Here is an 18,341-nt window from a genome sequence, read left to right as displayed (position 1 = left end):
TGTTTGCGCTTGAAGTTACGGCTTTCCGTTTAAAACAACGCGCACATCATTCACCCGGTCTTAATTGAGCGCTGCAAATCATCCCAGTACAATGAGACCGTTCACAGATGCAGCCTCACTGCCACCATCATTACAACAACATAAAATAAATTGATCGCCACGTTCATTTAGATGACAGCGAAGCTCATTCCAGGTCTAATTAAAACGAGGAGAAAAGGCGATGTGCCTCGAATATGGCAGCGCGTTTACCCGAAAGCTTCCCTGGAGAGCGGCGTGTTCGTGTGCAATGATATTATGATGAATATAGAATGACGAGGTGAATTCTGGTTCATCTGTGAATAGTATGGGCTGCGTCCCAAGGGCTGTTGGGATGACAGAGGAGAAGGGGACTGGAAGAGCACAGCAGGTGCCCTCTTTACCCAGGAGAGGTCTTGTAATTAAGGAGAGAAATGTTGGGACGTGTGTGGCAAAGTGTAGTCTTGATGCGAATGGAGAGGTTTGTCTTTCGCTCCCAGGACGCGATACAGACCGAATGAGGTGAGTCACAGTGCCATTACAGAGCTGGATGACTGTGAGGGTCTCCGAGGAGGTTCCCAATGAGATAGAAAACTACAGCGAGAGGTTCTTTGGAAGGTCAGTTAGGCTACCGGGAAGTATGGGTTGCAATAAATTAGATCCCGTGGTCCTCAAAGTGGAGTCCAGGGACCCCCAGGGGTCCAGGAAGCACAGTTCAGGGAACCCCCAGGGATCCAGAAAGCACAGCGAGGGGGTCCAGGGAACCCCCAGGGATCCAGAAAGCACAGCGAGGGGGTCCAGAAAGCACAGCTAGTGGGTCCGTGACTGTTTGATTTTGTTACAGTGAAAGAAATTACAGCCCTTATCAAAATGATTATATTTATCAGACGCAAGCACCAAAGTCAACTCTAGTTGACCTTGTATGTTCTATCGGTGTAATGTTCCAAAAAAGGATTGATGGGTCCATGGAAATAACTTTACAATTGAAGGGGTCTATAAACCCTGCAAAAGTACACAGCTACAAAATCTACAACCCCTGGACTAGTCAAACAATACATTCCCAAATGGCCGCTGTGCTGATGTCAACTCGTCTGGGCGGTGTAAAAACAGTCAGGCAGATGGCAAAGGAAGTAGGCGCTCCCTTAGTCTGAAAATATTACACTCGATGAGGTCAATTCAGGTCATGCTCACACTGTATAAAACTGCTTGGGGGGAAAAATTCTCTCTCTCTCTCACTCTCATATTATATATACACTACCATTCAAAAGTTTGGGGTCACTTTGAAATGTCCTTATTTTTGAAAGAAAAGCACTGTTCTTTTCAATGAAGATCACTTTAAACTAATCAGAAATCCACTCTATACATTGCTAATGTGGTAAATGACTATTCTAGCTGCAAACGTCTGGTTTTTGGTGCAATATCTCCATAGGTGTATAGAGGCCCATTTCCAGCAACTCTCACTCCAGTGTTCTAATGGTACAATGTGTTTGCTCATTGCCTCAGAAGGCTAATGGAGGATTAGAAAACCCTTGTACAATCATGTTAGCACAGCTGAAAACAGTTGAGCTCTTTAGAGAAGCTATAAAACTGACCTTCCTTTGAGCAGATTGAGTTTCTGGAGCATCACATTTGTGGGGTCGATTAAATGCTCAAAATGGCCAGAAAAATGTTTCGACTATATTTTCTATTCATTTTACAACTTATGGTGGTAAATAAAAGTGTGACTTTTCATGGAAAACACAAAATTGTCTGGGGGACCCCAAACTTTTGAACGGTAGTGTGTATATATACATATATACGAGAGAGAGAGGGCGGCACGGTGGTGTAGTGGTTAGCGCTGTCGCCTCACAGCAAGAAGGTCCGGGTTCGAGCCCCGGGGCCGGCGAGGGCCTTTCTGTGCGGAGTTTGCATGTTCTCCCCGTGTCCGCGTGGGTTTCCTCCGGGTGCTCCGGTTTCCCCCACAGTCCAAAGACATGCAGGTTAGGTTAACTGGTGACTCTAAATTGAGCGTAGGTGTGAATGTGAGTGTGAATGGTTGTCTGTGTCTATGTGTCAGCCCTGTGATGACCTGGCGACTTGTCCAGGGTGTACCCCGCCTTTCGCCCGTAGTCAGCTGGGATAGGCTCCAGCTTGCCTGCGACCCTGTAGAACAGGATAAAGCGGCTACAGATAATGAGATGAGAGATGAGATAGTGGCAGTGAGGGTGTGGCCGAGTGTCGGGTGGCCGAGCGTCGGCTACGACCGGCAAGGAGTCAGGTTGAACCAGCAGGTAACGTGATGAGTTACATCTGTGTATAATTACTGGCTGTCTATTTAACAGTTATTCCACGAAATCGGAGTCGTACATGAACCGATGAGGAGAGGAACCCTGAGTTGGCTATAAACCATGTACAACGAGATTGAGTGCAATAACTTAATGTCCACATTCACTGGATTTTGAGAAACGGAGCATTTTTATTTTTAGCAAATTCGATAAGTAAAAACTTGATGCAAAAACGTTCAACAAAATCATTTCCGCTTAGTATGTAAACAAACCGGCGAAATGACAGTAACAATTTGTGAAAAATGCTATAATAATTCTTTTTTTTTTTACAAAAAGATACGTTCTTACCTTCAAATACTTTTATTCCATATTTTGTTGCTTTTTTTTTGGGGAGGGGGGTTGTTTTTGAACAGATTTTTTTATTTCGTCCTTGGTTGGTTCAGCAACATGCTCCGCCATTGTGTTTTTCTCTACTCATGGTATAAGACCTGATAGATTATTAATAGAGTAGCCAATCAGAGTGTGCGATTGCTCATATCCAGTGAATGTGGATAGAATAATAGGTGTGTCTGTGTGTCTTGCAAATAGCCAGTAATGAGAGACAGACATGCATGTCAACCTTTGGTCAATCAAACCTGTATAACCAACCTCCAAAATCCGTATTTCCCTTATAAAATCCGTATAAGATGCAAATTAAAATAATTTACCCAAAATTTGAATGATAATTAACAATGATGTATCCAAGTTACTTTTTATTCAATATTAATAACAATAAACCTTCAGAATGAATACAAAGCTCCAATGTTTGACAAAAACACAAAGTGTTATCAGCGTAGTTACGAAGGAAATACTTCGTTGTTTGGAGACAGGTTTCACCGAGCGGCTATTATGCGCGAGACTTCATATTAGCCACAAAGTCAGGAAAATCTGTTCGTAAAATTACGTTATAATGACCAAATACAATGAAAAGTATTTTTCCAGTCTCACCTGTGAAAGGTAATCCCATGTGATCTCGTTTGGACGGTAAACCTGTTGGTACAGTTAAACGCAGCACATGAATGAGGCATCTTTATTCTCGGCTACTGTAGAGACGGTTGAAGAATCTCCACTTTGCCACATCCAATATGGCGGCGAGGATGACGTATGATTCTACGCAGAAGGCGGCGTCTATGTTTATATGTCTATGACTTCACGGTTGGCGGGATTCTCGCAATGCGGTGTGCGCATGATCAAAAGTGGAACGAAGTCTCGCTACAACAAGATAACGCGCGATTTCATAAGACTCTTTACTGGCTGTCTGTGGTGTACAGTACGTTTGTAAATGTTATGCGCTCTTATCATCGTGGGAATTGATTATAGCTCTAAATAAATATTGAAGTTTTTTTAAAGAATCCATATAACTTTATTTATACGCCCGTATACTACGTTTATTGAATCAAATCCGTATAAAATACGGACATTCTGTATAGGTTGACATGTATGGACAGAGCTCCATTCGCAACGTGTGTTCAACTTAGCATTCCCTGAAAAGCAATAGTCACAAAGCGGACCTTGAATTGTTCCAAACAAAGGCATTACATATACTTTATTTATATATTTGTTTGTTTATTTGGCAAGCTTTAAACGAACGTTTTCCAGTCTAGCTTTGGAAAGAATTCTTCCCTCAATCTTTGTTGTCCTTTAAATCTAAATGTAATAGCATACCTGCACTGTGGTGTCGTGAATTCCAGACTTGTTTGCAGATGCTACTGATGGACTTGAACATGCTGCATAAACCTCACAGATGCTGCTAGACACACTGCATCCTCCATCCAAAGCAACCTCACTGAGCTATACTCAGAGTTCTGCGCACTCTCCGTTTCAGGATCTACAACTTCAGCCGAGCTGCCACGTCATCCACATGTGCAATTAGGAGAATTATTATACATACGGGCCACTTTTTCTATGGAATAAAAACATGCGTTCTGTTCCCTTCTAGCAGGTTTATTGATGGCTTGCAATATTGTCATCATGTCGCTTATCCTCCATGTATTACGTCACTCTCCCCAATGGAGAACGAGCGTGCGATATTGTTATAATACTGCACGTTGTCAAGACAACACAACGTCACACTTCGGAGCTCATGCGAAGATCCAATGACGACTTTTCTGCTGCGCACACGCACAATCATTTCTTTGTCGGCCGGGAAAGAGAGAAGACGGGGTTAATTCAGTGCCGATTTAAGCACTCAATAAATAAACCGAAAACTGAACCTAAAAGGCGCTAAACACCTGAAAGGCTACCGTACGAAAACTTCATGATATATTCTTCACGCATATTTACGAGAGAAAAACAGACCAACGGACATCGAGAAACTGGAAAAGAGACACGTCGGCGATGCAAAACTTCCATGCTGGTGAGTGACTCGGATAGTTTGTACATAAACATGGCGGCGAGGTTTGCTTCATTAAAAAAGGAAGGTTTAAAGGAGACGGACGCGCTGGACACCCGAAAGGCGACCAAAACTTCACCGGATATTCTTCACGCATATTTACAAGAGAAAAACAGACCAACGGACATCGAAAAACTGGAAGAGAGAGCAATAGCGGAAATACTGTCAAAGTTCTACTTGGAGGCTTTTACAAGACGACTTCACTCGTGGACTTCACTCAGCAAAGCCGTTTTGTTTTGAACAACTGCAGTGTAACAATTAACTACGACCAAAAGTAACTGAACTTGAACTGTTGACCTGGATATAGCTTGTATACAAGTTGGGTTGTTCAGGCTTTTTGAACTTGTACCATTTTTATTATTCAAACTTTGCCTTTGTACAGTACATTGAATTACATTCGATCAGAATCAGCATTGGTAAGTTCCCCCCTGTTCTAAACTTTTTGTAAAATCTATAATTGTTCCATCGAATGTGTATGTACTGTATAATAATAATAATAGCTTTTTTCGTGGTCTATCAGATGTATTCCATTCAGCTACTCGTCTTCATCACCATCTCTGATCTGGACTATGCGGATGATGTGGCCATCCTTGCCGAATTAGTTCAGACCCTCCACCTCGCCCTCAAGGTCATGGACAAGGCAACCAAACCACTGGGACTGATGATCAGCTGGAACGAAACAAAGATCCAAAGCCTAAGCAACTTCGAACCGTCCCCAGCTACACCAGTAATCAGCACCCAGGAGGTGGAAGTGGTGGAGAAGTTCAGCTACCTTGGCAGCATCCTGACCTCCGACTGCAAAAGCACAGCAGACATCAGGACCCGCATTGGCCGGGCTACTGCAGCCATGGCAGCCCTTTCCACCATCTGGACCAACAGTCATCTCTCTCTCCACACTAAGATCAGACTGTACAACAGCCTGGTACTGTCGATCCTGTTGTACGGCGCAGAAGCCTGGACCCTGACAGCCACTCAAGAACGGCTCCTGGATGCCTTTGACAGCAAGTGTCTGCGTAGGATACTGAGGCTCCAGTGGTACAACTTCACCTCGAATGCCACAGTACACCAGCTGACCAACCAGCCACCAGTCTCCAGACTAATCCGATCAGCCCACCTCCGTTTCTTCGGCCACATAGCCAGAACACCACCACCTCTCGAGCTGGCCAACCTGATCAGGGAACCTGTCCCGCCCCAGACGGAGACCCCGGACCAGGTGGCTTGACCAGCTTAAGGTAGACCTGAGAGAGGCCGAGAACAGAACGAACTGGAGGGTCATCTGCCGAGGCGCCACGCTCTCACGAGCCAGCGAAGATGAGTGACTCGTCTTCAACTTGCTCAATATCATGCTAGCTGAATGGAATATCTCTGATAGACCACTCAAAGCCAGCCAATATTATTTAATTAGCATTATCCTCAAACAGTCTAACAAGCTACAGATTTATTATTTTGTACATTTATTTAAGTGATTTTATTTTTCATTGTAAAATCGTTTGGAACAAATGGTAGCCCAAGTATGGCTGTTAATTAAATTGTGGTTTGAGGCTTTCTTTGCTCTTACGCTTCAACTATCGAACAGATGACCTTTTTAAATTATTAATCGACCTGGCTAAAGGTGATGAGCTAAAAACGCGTCGTACGTCAATACACAAGTCTGTCCGTGATCCTGATTATTCCAAGGACATGCGACTTTGAGATTTGTCTCTCCACAAATTTAATCATTTTAATAAAAGTCACAATGAGCAATGATGTATAGTACAGCTCAGAGCAAAAAGTTCAGCATCCTATCGATAAATTAAAAGCGTAGTTCATCATTCGGTTATGAAAACCGCACAGCTCTGATCATATCTGATGGAAGAGATTTAAATGTAAAGGACCTTGGTGTTGAGCTGTCCGCTTCGATATATTATAACGTATTGCTGAGCTTTAATGGAAAATCAATGGCGAGACAAGCCCGTCACCTCCAAGTCGACTCAAACGCGATTTTCACATTGACATGTGGAGGGGGTGCGAGATTGATTCAGCATGCGGGAGGATTTTAATATTGTTTTCCGTGAGCTCATTGACTCGCACACGACGACCTCGGCATTATCTGTTAAAGCCCACTGTCTGGAGAAAGGATTAATCTTTCCTTCCCTACCCCTCCCGCTTTTATTTCCCAGTTCACTTCCTATTCTTCTCCATCTCTCAAACTAAGCGCAGTCATTAGAGCGAATATCCCCACAAGTCTGGAGAATTTATTTAACAAGTGCCACTTCTCAGAGATCATTTTCTGAAGGAACGCGGGTTCTGAACACCTCGTTAAACGGTTTCCTTCACAGCTCTTCGCACAACCCGTTCAGACACTTATCAAACTATGAATCCAATTAACAAGAGTTATGCCTAAATCTGGTGCTTTGGTAGACGTGATTTGAAAGGTAAAGATTTATGCCGTCTGAACACCACCCCCCCCCAAGAAAAAAAAAATTTTTTTTTAATCAGATTAAAATTTCTGAAGATAATTAAAATTTATATGATGGCATATTAGGGCCATTGTGGGGATGGATGGAGTAATATTCCAAGAAAAAAAAATGGCCTCAATGAGGCTGTAGCTCATACCAGCCAAGACGCCCATAAAATCGTATCTTGACAACTTTTACGGTATCCACACCCACGGGAGGAACATTGTACGCGAGTTTGATCGAAATCTGATCAGTCCTGTTGGAGGAGTAGCGATTTTTGCAAATTGTGGACGGACGATGACTGATGACGCGTGATCGCGTTAGCTCGTCCGGCCTGGCCTATGGCCAGATGAGCTCAAAAGTCTTAGAAATTCCTAGATTAAAATCGAAAATTCATGGAGGAGGGGAATTCAGATTATAAAAGTCAAATTTGCGAAAGGAAAAAAATTCAAAATTCCGAAATTCAAAAGTTCCACGTTTATATAGAGGCAAAACCAACCCTCGAACGAAAAGAATCCCATGCGTCAGTGCATTCCGGGAAATACCGGAGAAAATCTCAATGCTTTATTCTTTTATATCGTTCCATCAAGGAGGAAAGACGCCGTTTCCTATAACTCTCGGCTCAGTCGTTTCAAAGTAACCTGATTTGAGCGGACGAGAAGCATCCGTACACTGAAAGTAACAGGAACCTGTTCTCGCATAATAATTATACAGCTATCGACAGCTACATCTATTTATCAACAGATGGTTCGATACTAAGGAACAAAAAGCCGTGTGCCTGATACCATCATCTCCGTTTGCATCCAGGAAGTGCAAAAGTGCTTCTCGGTTGCATTGCATTCTGGGAAATGCAGTTGAAAATCTATTACTGCTTTATTATTTTACACTTCAGGAGGAAACCCTGCATTTCCTATAATTCTCAGCTCAGTCACAGCATCTGTAGTGAGATCACGTTGATCCAACCTTGCAACATGAAGCGATGTGGTTCCTTAACCATCCATCCATTATCCGTAACCGCTTATCCTGTGCAGGGTTGAAGGCAAGCTGGAGCCTATCCCAGCTGACTTTGGGCGAGAGGCGGGGTACACCCTGGACAAGTCGCCAGATCATCACAGGGTTGACGCAACCAACCATTTCACACTCGGGGTCAATTTCGAGCCACCAATTAGCCTAACCTGCGTGTCTTTGGACTGTCGGGGAAACCGGAGCACCCGGAGAACATGCAAACTCCATGCAGAAAGGCCCTCGTCGGCCACTGGGCTCGAACCCAGAACCTTGTTGCTGTGAGGTGACGGTACTAATCACTACACCACCATCACGTATGCCTTTAATCCTAAAAACTCAGAGGGGGAGGGGTTGTCTGGGAATATTACCCACTCCCTCAGCTCCACTTTTTTTTTTTAAAACCTACAAATGACCCTAATATGCCATCGTAGGATTTGTGATGGTGTGCTACTTCCTGCTATCATGCTCTTGGATGGCTCAATGTACCGTAAAAACCCTAAAAAGGGTTCTTCAGTTTGCCCCTCTGGAAGCATCCTTAGTTCAAAAAAAAACAACACTTTTATTCAAAGAACCCTCCAGGAACATTGTTACGGACGCAGTACCCTGACCCAAATATTGAATACATTCATCAGGAACGAGCTCTCCGCAATCTCTGTTCACTATCTTTTGCCTGCCAGGCAGCATCAGTCTTCCGTGTGTGTTCTGATATGCGGCATGTTCCACCACTGAGCTCTCCATCTCCTCTTATCACTCCACAAACGTCCCAGATGGATACCGACACAGATATTCACCAACACGCACATACACACCGCTGACCGTGAAATGCTAAGATGAAAGCCTGCATAAACACTGAAATGCACAGGAGAGGAAACCTAACTGGGGGTATAAAGTTTCACAAGCGGTACCAGTTCAGTGCCGTGCTGCGCTCGCTTTCAGTATCCCTGGTGTATTTGTGTTGAACGGGCCTCATTTAAATAAAGCTGATGCTTGCACGGATCACTGAATACCTGGTGAAATAAGGCGTCTGGCTTACAAGTGGGAGTGCAGAGGAAAAAACTGATCGTCTCGAGCATGAACTCACCTTCCCGAAGTCCCTCACGTCAAACAGGTCAAAGGGGTCAAAGAGCTCGCTGTTCCTCAGACCGAACTTGTCATGGCACACCTTGAGAAACGTCCGGATGTTCTTCAGACACAGAAACTGAAATTAAAGCAAGGGAGAGGGGAAAAAGAGAGAAAATTGAGCAGATTCTTCTTGACCTCATTTCAATGTTTGTCGCCATTTCAATATTGCTCCAACAGCAGACAGCATGAGCCTGCTACTGTTGGAGCGGATTTAATTTCCTGCACTGTCGTCTCGTTTCCTGGTTCAGTACGGATGATTATTCGGCGCCAGATGTCACTCTGATGAAGACTGGCTGAAGTCGAGAAACGCTCATGCTAAACCAGAACCAGCTTGGGCCTTGAGTGACTACAGTGTCATCGAGTCCAAATCTGTGCAGGAACAAATGAGCCACATGCTGCATTATCAACTTGTACTGACTCGCATTGTTCTCCTCTGATCATAAACCCCATGCTTTCTTTTTTCCCCTCCTCTTTTTTGTGGCTACTGCCTCGCTGCGCCTCTATATCGTCGTGTTGTAAGAACGAGTAACAATAGCACGGTACGCATACGCACCAGAATGGCGAATCGTGATCTCGTGACACTCGCGTTTTCAAAGGTGCGCAAGAACGAGTGGCGAAGCCGCCATGTCATCGTGTCGTAAGAATGAGGTGGGGTTTACATTAGACCGTATCAGCGGATCATCAGATTAACGTTTTTAAAACGATTCGCGTGCACACAGCAACGCCAATACACGGATACGCTCGGCTCCGCAGGCATCCTGCGCTCCAAATCACTCCGCCCTGAACAGCGAGTGCCCTCTGGAGGGTGCGCACTCCGGCCCTGCGCAGCTCACAGAGCGGGCGAGTGAAGCGCACGAGCAGTGATTCGGGACTGAGCCGCTGTGTGTGTGATCCCAGCGCATATCACTTACCACTTGCAAGTGGAAGGATGGCAAGCCTAAAGACAATCATAACTACACAATGGGCAGTATTTGCATCAGTATTTGCAGTATTCTCCTACTTTTATACTCTTTAATGAAAGGTGATACAAGGCGGAAGTCCGCGCCGTTTTTCAGCAGTCACGTCACATGACCAACGCCAGCGAATCAGGAAGGTGGATGTCACAGTGATGTTGTCCAATGACGACGCCAGCTAGAGCTCAGCACAGCGTATCCGCGTATTCTCAATGTTTACACAGCACCGGACCAGACACGATCTGGATTGAATACGTGGACGCTGGCGGATTCCCGTTTCCCGGCGTTTCCAGGCGGTTTAATGTAAACGGACAGTGCATCCGCGAAGAAAACGAGACAGATACGGTCTAATGTAAACTTGGCCTGAGTGTAACGATAGCGAAACTTCGGAACCAAATCAGCACTTGATCAAGTCCGATTACCCGTTCTACTTCTTGATAAACTTCGGAACCAGAAACGAAAGAAGAGAAACCTCGTTATAACTTCGTAGGATCGGAAGATAATCGGCAGACAAAAAGATAAACGAAAAAGTCACCTCGTGGTTCACCAAGGCCACCGATTCGATATCAAGTAAGCGGTGTTTATTTTAAGAAAATTTACCTTTTGATTATCGCAACTTTTGTTTGGGCCTTCTGAAAGGTTTTGTACGGTTACGCTTTTTGACAGACGTATTGAAAAGCCGATATCAAACTTCTGCTATTGGCGTAATTTTTTTTAAGGTCTTTACACGACACTTGTGAAGCAAAACGTGCTCGTTAGTACTAAATAATGCTTCTGAGACAATTCGTGAACAAGTGCTTTCTTTCTTACTAGTTTGAAAATAGATCGAGTTCACAGCACTGTATTTTGAACAAAAAAAAGACAGTAAATAAAATCGGTCGCTAAAAAACACTCCAAGCCCTGATGCTGCTCACAGCTTGGTGATGCTTGCAAGAGATGAGGCGAGAAGAACTCATAGCGTGTATATATGCTTTATTTACTGTATGGACATGGGATCAGAAAACTATTTTATTTATAAGCAGGAGCCACATGTACACGTAGGGTACCTATTTTTAAAATCGTGGCACGATGCGGTTAGACCCATTTCTGCAAGCATGTGTGTGTGTCTCATACATGACTGTTGAACAAGTAGCCCTGCTAAAAAGCTTTGATTCACTGACTTTTTTTTTTTTGGGAGGAATTTCCTTCCATCATCATCATCATCATCAACATACATACAGTGTTACTATTTTTATTTTATAAAAAGTAGTTCAGTCCTCAGCTTTAAAGCTCGTACAAATCGAACGTTTCTAGTTGTCCGGCCACCAAAAAGTCAAACGAGACCGTCAGTGACGGCGTAGCTCACTCCGGCCCCATCTAGTCCAGAAGGGACGATCTAAAGTGGGTCACCTTGCGCAATGAATGTTGCAAGCTATATATAGAAGCTGTATACACCCTAGGAACCTATTTGCGAGAAAGAATAAAAAATGGCGAGGACTTGACCTTTGTTGAACTGCTCATTCAGGCTTAATTAATCCAGAACTTCATGAATAATTGCAATTCAACAAATCTGGATAGAGTTCTATGCACCCTACCTTCATGGCAGAACGAATCAAAATCGGTGAAGAATTGAGAGGACGACCATGGGCGGATCTACCGGGGTGGCATAGGGTGGCAAATGCCACCCTAAAAGAAAGCCTTGCCACCCCTGCTGCCACCCCAGTTGGCAGCGACGAATTCAAAGACAAATTACAGCCAATTTGACATTTACATGCGCGAATTTCCAATGTCCGACTGCAGCACGAGATAACGCCAGAGATTGGTTGTTTTGGAAAATTGAGAGGCGCGAAGCGAGGGAGCCAGGAGTCGCGAGGAAAGGAGACACAGGAGGAAAGAGGTAAAAGCTGATTATCTATCAAGAAATGAAATTATAATGAATGAACAGTGCTAGCATAGTTGCGATGCTGATTTTGAGAGGATAAAAATCAGGTTGGAGAACGTTATTTAGCTAACTATACATGCAAATGTTAGCTAGGTCTGACATTAGTTTTGTGTAAAGTCAGCCACAAAAGTTAATATTGATTCAACGTCTGTCAAGGAAAACATTGTAAAGTTACTTTGGATCCTACATAAAGTCATAAAGACTTATTTGCGGTCGACTATGACAGAAAAGAGACTATCAAGTTTGGCTGTACTCAGCATTGAATCAAAGCGCACAAAAGCATTAGATCTTGATAAATTTGTGAAGCGTTTTGCTGAGCAACATGGAAATCGCCGCATTCAGCTGTTGTAGGCATGACAAGTTCATGTTATGCTCACTGGTGAGCCTTTACAAAGCGCGAGAAAAAAAAAACCTATAAAATATGACACTGGTGTAAATGGTTTAAAATCATGCTGAACTTGAAGCAGTGTTGTTGTTATTGTTGTTTTTTACTGTCTGTTCTTTTGCATATACAGTATAAAACTGTCCAGAAACGGTATAGACCTTGCTACGTCTAATACGTTGCCACCCCTCAAAAATTCCTGCCCCCCTCTTGCCACCCCATAAATATTTTTCTAGATCCTGAAAAGAGATAGTGACCTGGAGAAAACGTGCCACACTGGAAAGCAAAACCTCAACTGTCCTGCTCTTACATTTCTTCATCTCTTCAGTGGAAAACAATTAACAAGGGATTGCTGTTGTAAAAAATGAACACCGACTTCCTGTCAGACGTTCGAGTAAGTCACTCCACTGAATTGTATTCGTCTTCCATCGCTGTGTTGCAGTCATGCCACACTGAAACGCAACCACCGCCAAAGCTGCACATAAAAAAATGGCAGCGATGGTTTTTATATTTCCAGCTCTCTTTTTTTAATCATCATTGAGAAATAATTATACCTTCCAGTTATCATACCATGTAAATATCAAATTGTCCCACCCATGAACGAGCAACAACGCTTAATAGTCTAAACCAGGGCTTTTCAAAGTGTGGGGTGCGCCTCCCCAGGGGGCGCCAGAGTTCTTCAGGGGGGGCGCAACGTGAGGAAAAATAAACCAGAACAAGTTACTATTGCGGACATTTAGCGAACTTTAGCTAGCCTTTACCAGAGACAAAATGGATCGATTTTTAGTACCTAAAGCTACAGTGAGTGAGGAGACAGAGTCTGGGCCAAGCAAAAAAAGAAGGAAGTATGACCACGATTATTTAAAGTTTGGATTTTCATGGACTGGATCTGAAGATGCTCCACTGCCACAGTATGTTGTCTGCCAAGAGGTGCTAGCTAACGATGCTATGAGATGTTTAAAATGTGTAAAACAAGATGTTTAAAAAAAAAAAACACACAGATGTTTAAAATGTGTAAAAAAAAGTTTTAAAAAAAAGCACAGATGTTTAAAATGTGTAAAAAAGAGGTTTTAAAAAAGCACAGATGTTTAAAATGTGTACAAAAGAGGTTTTAAAAAACCACAGATGTATAAAATGTGTAAAAAAGAGGTTTTAAAAAGCACAGATGTTTAAAATGTGTAAAAAAGATGTTTTAAAAAAGCACAGATGTTTAAAATGTGTAAAAAAGATGTTTTAAAAAAGCACAGATGTTTAAAATGTGTAAAACAAGATGTTTTAAAAAAGCACAAATGTTTAAAATGTGTAAAACAAGAGGTTTTAAAAAGCACAGATGTTTAAAATGTGTTAAAGATTTTTTAAAAGCACAGATGTTTAAAATGTGTACAAAAGAGGTTTTAAAAAAGCACAGATGTTTAAAATGTGTAAAAAAGATGTTTTAAAAAGCACAGATGTTTAAAATGTGTAAAACAAGATGTTTTTAAAAAAGCAGATGTTTAAAATGTGTAAAAAATGTTTTAAAAAAGCACAGATGTTTAAAATGTGTAAAAAAAAAAGATGTTTTAAAAAAGCACAGATATTTTAAATGTGTAAAAGAAGAAAAATAATGTGTACAACAACCTTTTTTTTTTTTTTTTTTTAAATACGAATGGAACATTAAGTATAGCAACAACAAAAATTGTAAGGGGGGGGCGCTGTTGTTTATTTGCTCTCGGGGGGGGGGGGGGGGGGGGGCTGACTCTCCCACACTTTGAAAACCCCTGGTCTAATCAATTCCGATAGTAATCCAATCCACACGAGTGTGTATAATTTGCATACCTACAAATTACACGACACTAATCCATCGAACCCAAAGATCTGAATATTCAACATACGCAACTTGAGAAATAATTGTGGCAGGAAGCAGCGATCATCTGACCGCGTTAACCATGAAACCGTCACGTCCTCAACGTTTATTTTAGAATCCAAAAGGTCAGTGAATTTTTGAGTTTGGATTGATCCGAGATTTGATTGCACACACACACACACACACACACACACACGTCTCCATAACTACGAAAGCAGTCATGGAGCTTCAACACACTGAAGAGTTTCTTAATGAAAGTGGCATTTATACAATAACACTCAAAACGCACTTGTGGGCTCTTAAAAACACCAACGTGTCAATAAATCGGCCTTTATGAACCAGGATTCACACAAACGCGACACGACACAACACACACGGGCATTACTGTTCAGAGCAAATCACACCAGTACCACAGCTCCAACCCACACCATTATGTCTCACACACACACTGGCATTATGCACTGGTACAAATGTGACATTAGCCGTTATTCAGTACACAAAAGGCACACAACAATACTGCAATCACTGTGCTATAGACACAGCAGCCTGTTCATCAGTCGAGGTGAAGATGTGCACTCTGACAAAGGGCCTACAGTTCAAAGTTCCTCTGATTTAACAGTAAGCTGATGAGCATCATCAGGAGGGAAAAACGAGCCCAGTGGCTCTCTGAGAAAACAAAAATTGACGTTCGACGAAACCAGACGGCTATAAAACACCTTCCAGCTAACAAGCAAGAGCTGTTCAAGTTTTAAAGGAGAACTGAAGTCCTTTTTAAACTCGCTTGTATCATGACTCGTATTGGCAACTAATCGCAATTAAATATGATACTTATCGGCCTATTCGGTTTTTAGCCGTGTTGAATGTAGTTCGTTCGGTCCACGGCAGGCGTCGCTTATCCGCGCGATCTTGTGCGAAACGTGAAGACTGTTTTCCAAACGAAATATTGCACAAAAACGAGTTTAAAAATGACGATTACTGCCTACTTTTTAAAACTTTCCTGATCGCTATCAAAACCAACAAAACTTCCGGCTTGATCGCGCCAGCATTCGAAAAACGGCACGCGCGTCTTTTGACAAAGTCGGCCACTTTGATTTCCGCTGTACGTTTTACTTCCGTCCTACGATGTCTCGCACAGGTCTCGACGAATCTCGTTTACGCCCGTTGCTTTGACATATGGACCGATATATTACAGAGCGCATTTCAAACACTCGTAACTTGCTCTAGCAGTGACAAAATAGCGATCATTCCTACAGTATATTTAATAAAATGAGATGAATAGAATTTTGATGATAAAAACAAATTTGCCTTCAGTTCTCCTTTAAGGCTCACATTGGAAAAAAGAACAACCATGAGGTAATATATTTGGGTCATGAGAAGATATATAAATATACATCGAGACTTTATACAGTATATAGAAAAATATATACGCGTCATGAGTGTTCTACTGGGAACTTATATTTTTTCTAGTGCTGTCAAAAATGTCGCGTTATTAACGCGTTAACTTGACTCAATTTTAACGGTGATAATTTTTTTATCGCGAGATTAACGCTCTGTGACATGATGCCACGCCCCACACAGCCAGAGTCCTCTGCCCTCCCCCGAAGAGCCACGGTGCTCGGCTTAGGTTTCGTTTTCCCATCGGCGGCTCCAGCCCCACTTTGCAGTGGCTGTGACAAGACGTGTTATGCTCTGCAATAAAAAAAAAAAACACTGGTACAACCAGTGTTCGAACTATGCCGATATTTTCGGGGGGGTCCCTTTTTTTCCCTTGGGGGGGGTGCTTGCGCTTGTCTCAGAGCCCGGACCTCCATCGCGCGCTCACTTCGGATATGCAAACGCTTCCCGTTACACACGATTGCTATGTCAATAAACATCATTTTGCCAATATTTTAGAGACCCCCCAACATTTTCCAAATCATGTTTTCAAGAGATCTCATGTCTGTTTCAGGGGATCTCGGATCCCCCGAGTACCCCCGTAGTTCGAATGGTGAGTAAGCCCATTCACTTTTTTATGCTGATAAGAGAATTACAATGGTTTTTCATGTGACAAAATTGTGCGATTAATCGCGAGTTAACTATGACAGTCGCGACATTAATCGCGATTAAATATTTTAATCGCTTGACAGCACTAATTTTTTTCATATTAGCCCAGGAGTAATAGGGTTATACCCGGAACAAATTAGTAACAAGCTGAAAATTTCAGAATATGTTCAGAATACCTTTAGGAATAACATACTAAAAGTCCCCGGAAATCCCCCTTGTGCTCTCTGAGAAATTCAAGATGGCGTCCAAAATGGCCACCAAATGGAGATCTGCCCATATCTCAGGCCCAAAACAAAATATTAATGCAATTAAAAGGTCAGAATATATGTTTTGTAGGGTAGGAGAGTAAATTCCAACATGTGTGTATTAATTACATTGTGTATTAACATTATATAATAACAATGTACACATTATTATAACAGTATATTTGTGTATAATGTGTTCGCTTGCCATGTCTGGTTAGATTGTCATATTTTTGGCACTTCACCAGTTCACATTTATGAATGTGCACAGTACTATGAATGTGTGTAGGTTTCATCCAGTCCGATCTTGAAACGCCCTGGCCCATAAATTCACATCCAAGAAGAAATAACAATGACTGTTATGACAAAATAATCGTTATGGTGTCATGAAGATATCTCATAAGTTTTTGAAATGGCTTCAGTTCTTAATGTTTAGGACTAATAATTACAGACTTATAATTGTAAATCTATACATGTGCTATTTAATGTACACTACCGATTATAGAGTGTGGATCCATTGGTTACTCGTTCACTCCGTCTCATCCTATTCTGTTCACAAAACAACAAACGCAATTACTAGGGGTTGGAGCACTTATTTTCATTAATATTAATTAAAGTAAATTGGTGGTGTAAAATGAAAAATTGCATGTTAAAAGGTCATGCTGAGTTCAGTCATTTTTAAAAGGTCATGCTGAGTTTAGTCATTTTTTGTCCGAACACACTGGCATTGCTAGTAGTAAAGACTGGCGCTAGAAACTCAAAGATTAATTTTTTTCCACCCTTAAACAAGCTTGAATAAATTCCCTACTTCATTGATGGTACAACAAAGGTCCAAGCATTACAACTGAGGCACTGAGAAGTGTTTAAGTCTACTCATTGTTTATAAGCAAGAGCTTTTATTGAGGCAGACCTTTTTGTCATGAAAGTCGCCGGAATGTTGAAGAAGTGTACTGAAACAGCTTGCCATTGTAGTTTTAGAAGACAGAGTTCTCAAATTTAATTTCCCTTTAATATTTTATCAAAGCTTAAAGATGCACTAAATATTAAGGAAATTGATGTCTAATTGTTGTCTTACATTATGTTCATGTATGTAGGTAGCCTACTAAGCTAATCTGTCAATCATGTCAACCATCAAATTCCATGTGATTTCCACATTAATGACCTTGTAATCTTGGTTAATTTTAATTTTAACAGTGTGACAATGGTGAATTTGCATTGCTTGCATGAGAGAACATATAATTTAACATTTTAATTGCATTTATATTATATGCTTTATCCCTGAGATATTGAAAAATCTCCAATCGGCGGCCATTTTGGACGCCATCTTGAATTTCTCAGAGAGCACAAGGTGGATTCCCGGGGACTTTTAGTATGTTATTCCTAAGGGTATTCTGAACATATTCTGAAAAATTCAGCTTGTTACTAATTTGTTCCGGGTTGAGCTAATGCTCTTGGGCTATATGCACTACATCCGGGACGTGGAGAAGCAAAACCGTGACATAAATCTGTGTGTGTTAGTCGTGAGGAAATCGATGAACTGTTTTGATAAATTTGGGTACTTTGTCTGCGAATGTGTCGAAGAAAAAAAAATAATCAAATCACACGTTGGATTGAAGATATTGTGTTGAAAAACTTGCATTTTTCATACGAAATACATCACGGATTTGAGTGACATATTTAAA

At 42.0% G+C, this 18,341-nt stretch overlaps 1 protein-coding gene across 3 annotated transcripts in view; it reads right to left on the bottom strand.

Annotated features, from left to right (window-relative positions):
- Window positions 1-18,341, bottom strand: part of vav2 (vav 2 guanine nucleotide exchange factor) — a 463,113-nt gene that overhangs the window by 304,030 nt on the left and 140,742 nt on the right. For all 3 annotated transcript variants that reach the window (XM_060935481.1, XM_060935479.1, XM_060935480.1), the window contains exon 2: window positions 9,235-9,351. In XM_060935481.1, coding sequence (XP_060791464.1) covers window positions 9,235-9,351 — 117 coding nt within the window. The remainder of the gene's footprint in view (window positions 1-9,234; window positions 9,352-18,341) is intronic.

Source organism: Neoarius graeffei, chromosome 12 (assembly GCF_027579695.1).
Source record: "Neoarius graeffei isolate fNeoGra1 chromosome 12, fNeoGra1.pri, whole genome shotgun sequence".
In the NCBI taxonomy this organism is placed as follows: Eukaryota; Metazoa; Chordata; class Actinopteri; order Siluriformes; family Ariidae; genus Neoarius; species Neoarius graeffei.
Note: the sequence above shows the minus strand (reverse complement) of the source record. Positions and strands in the feature narration are given on the sequence as shown.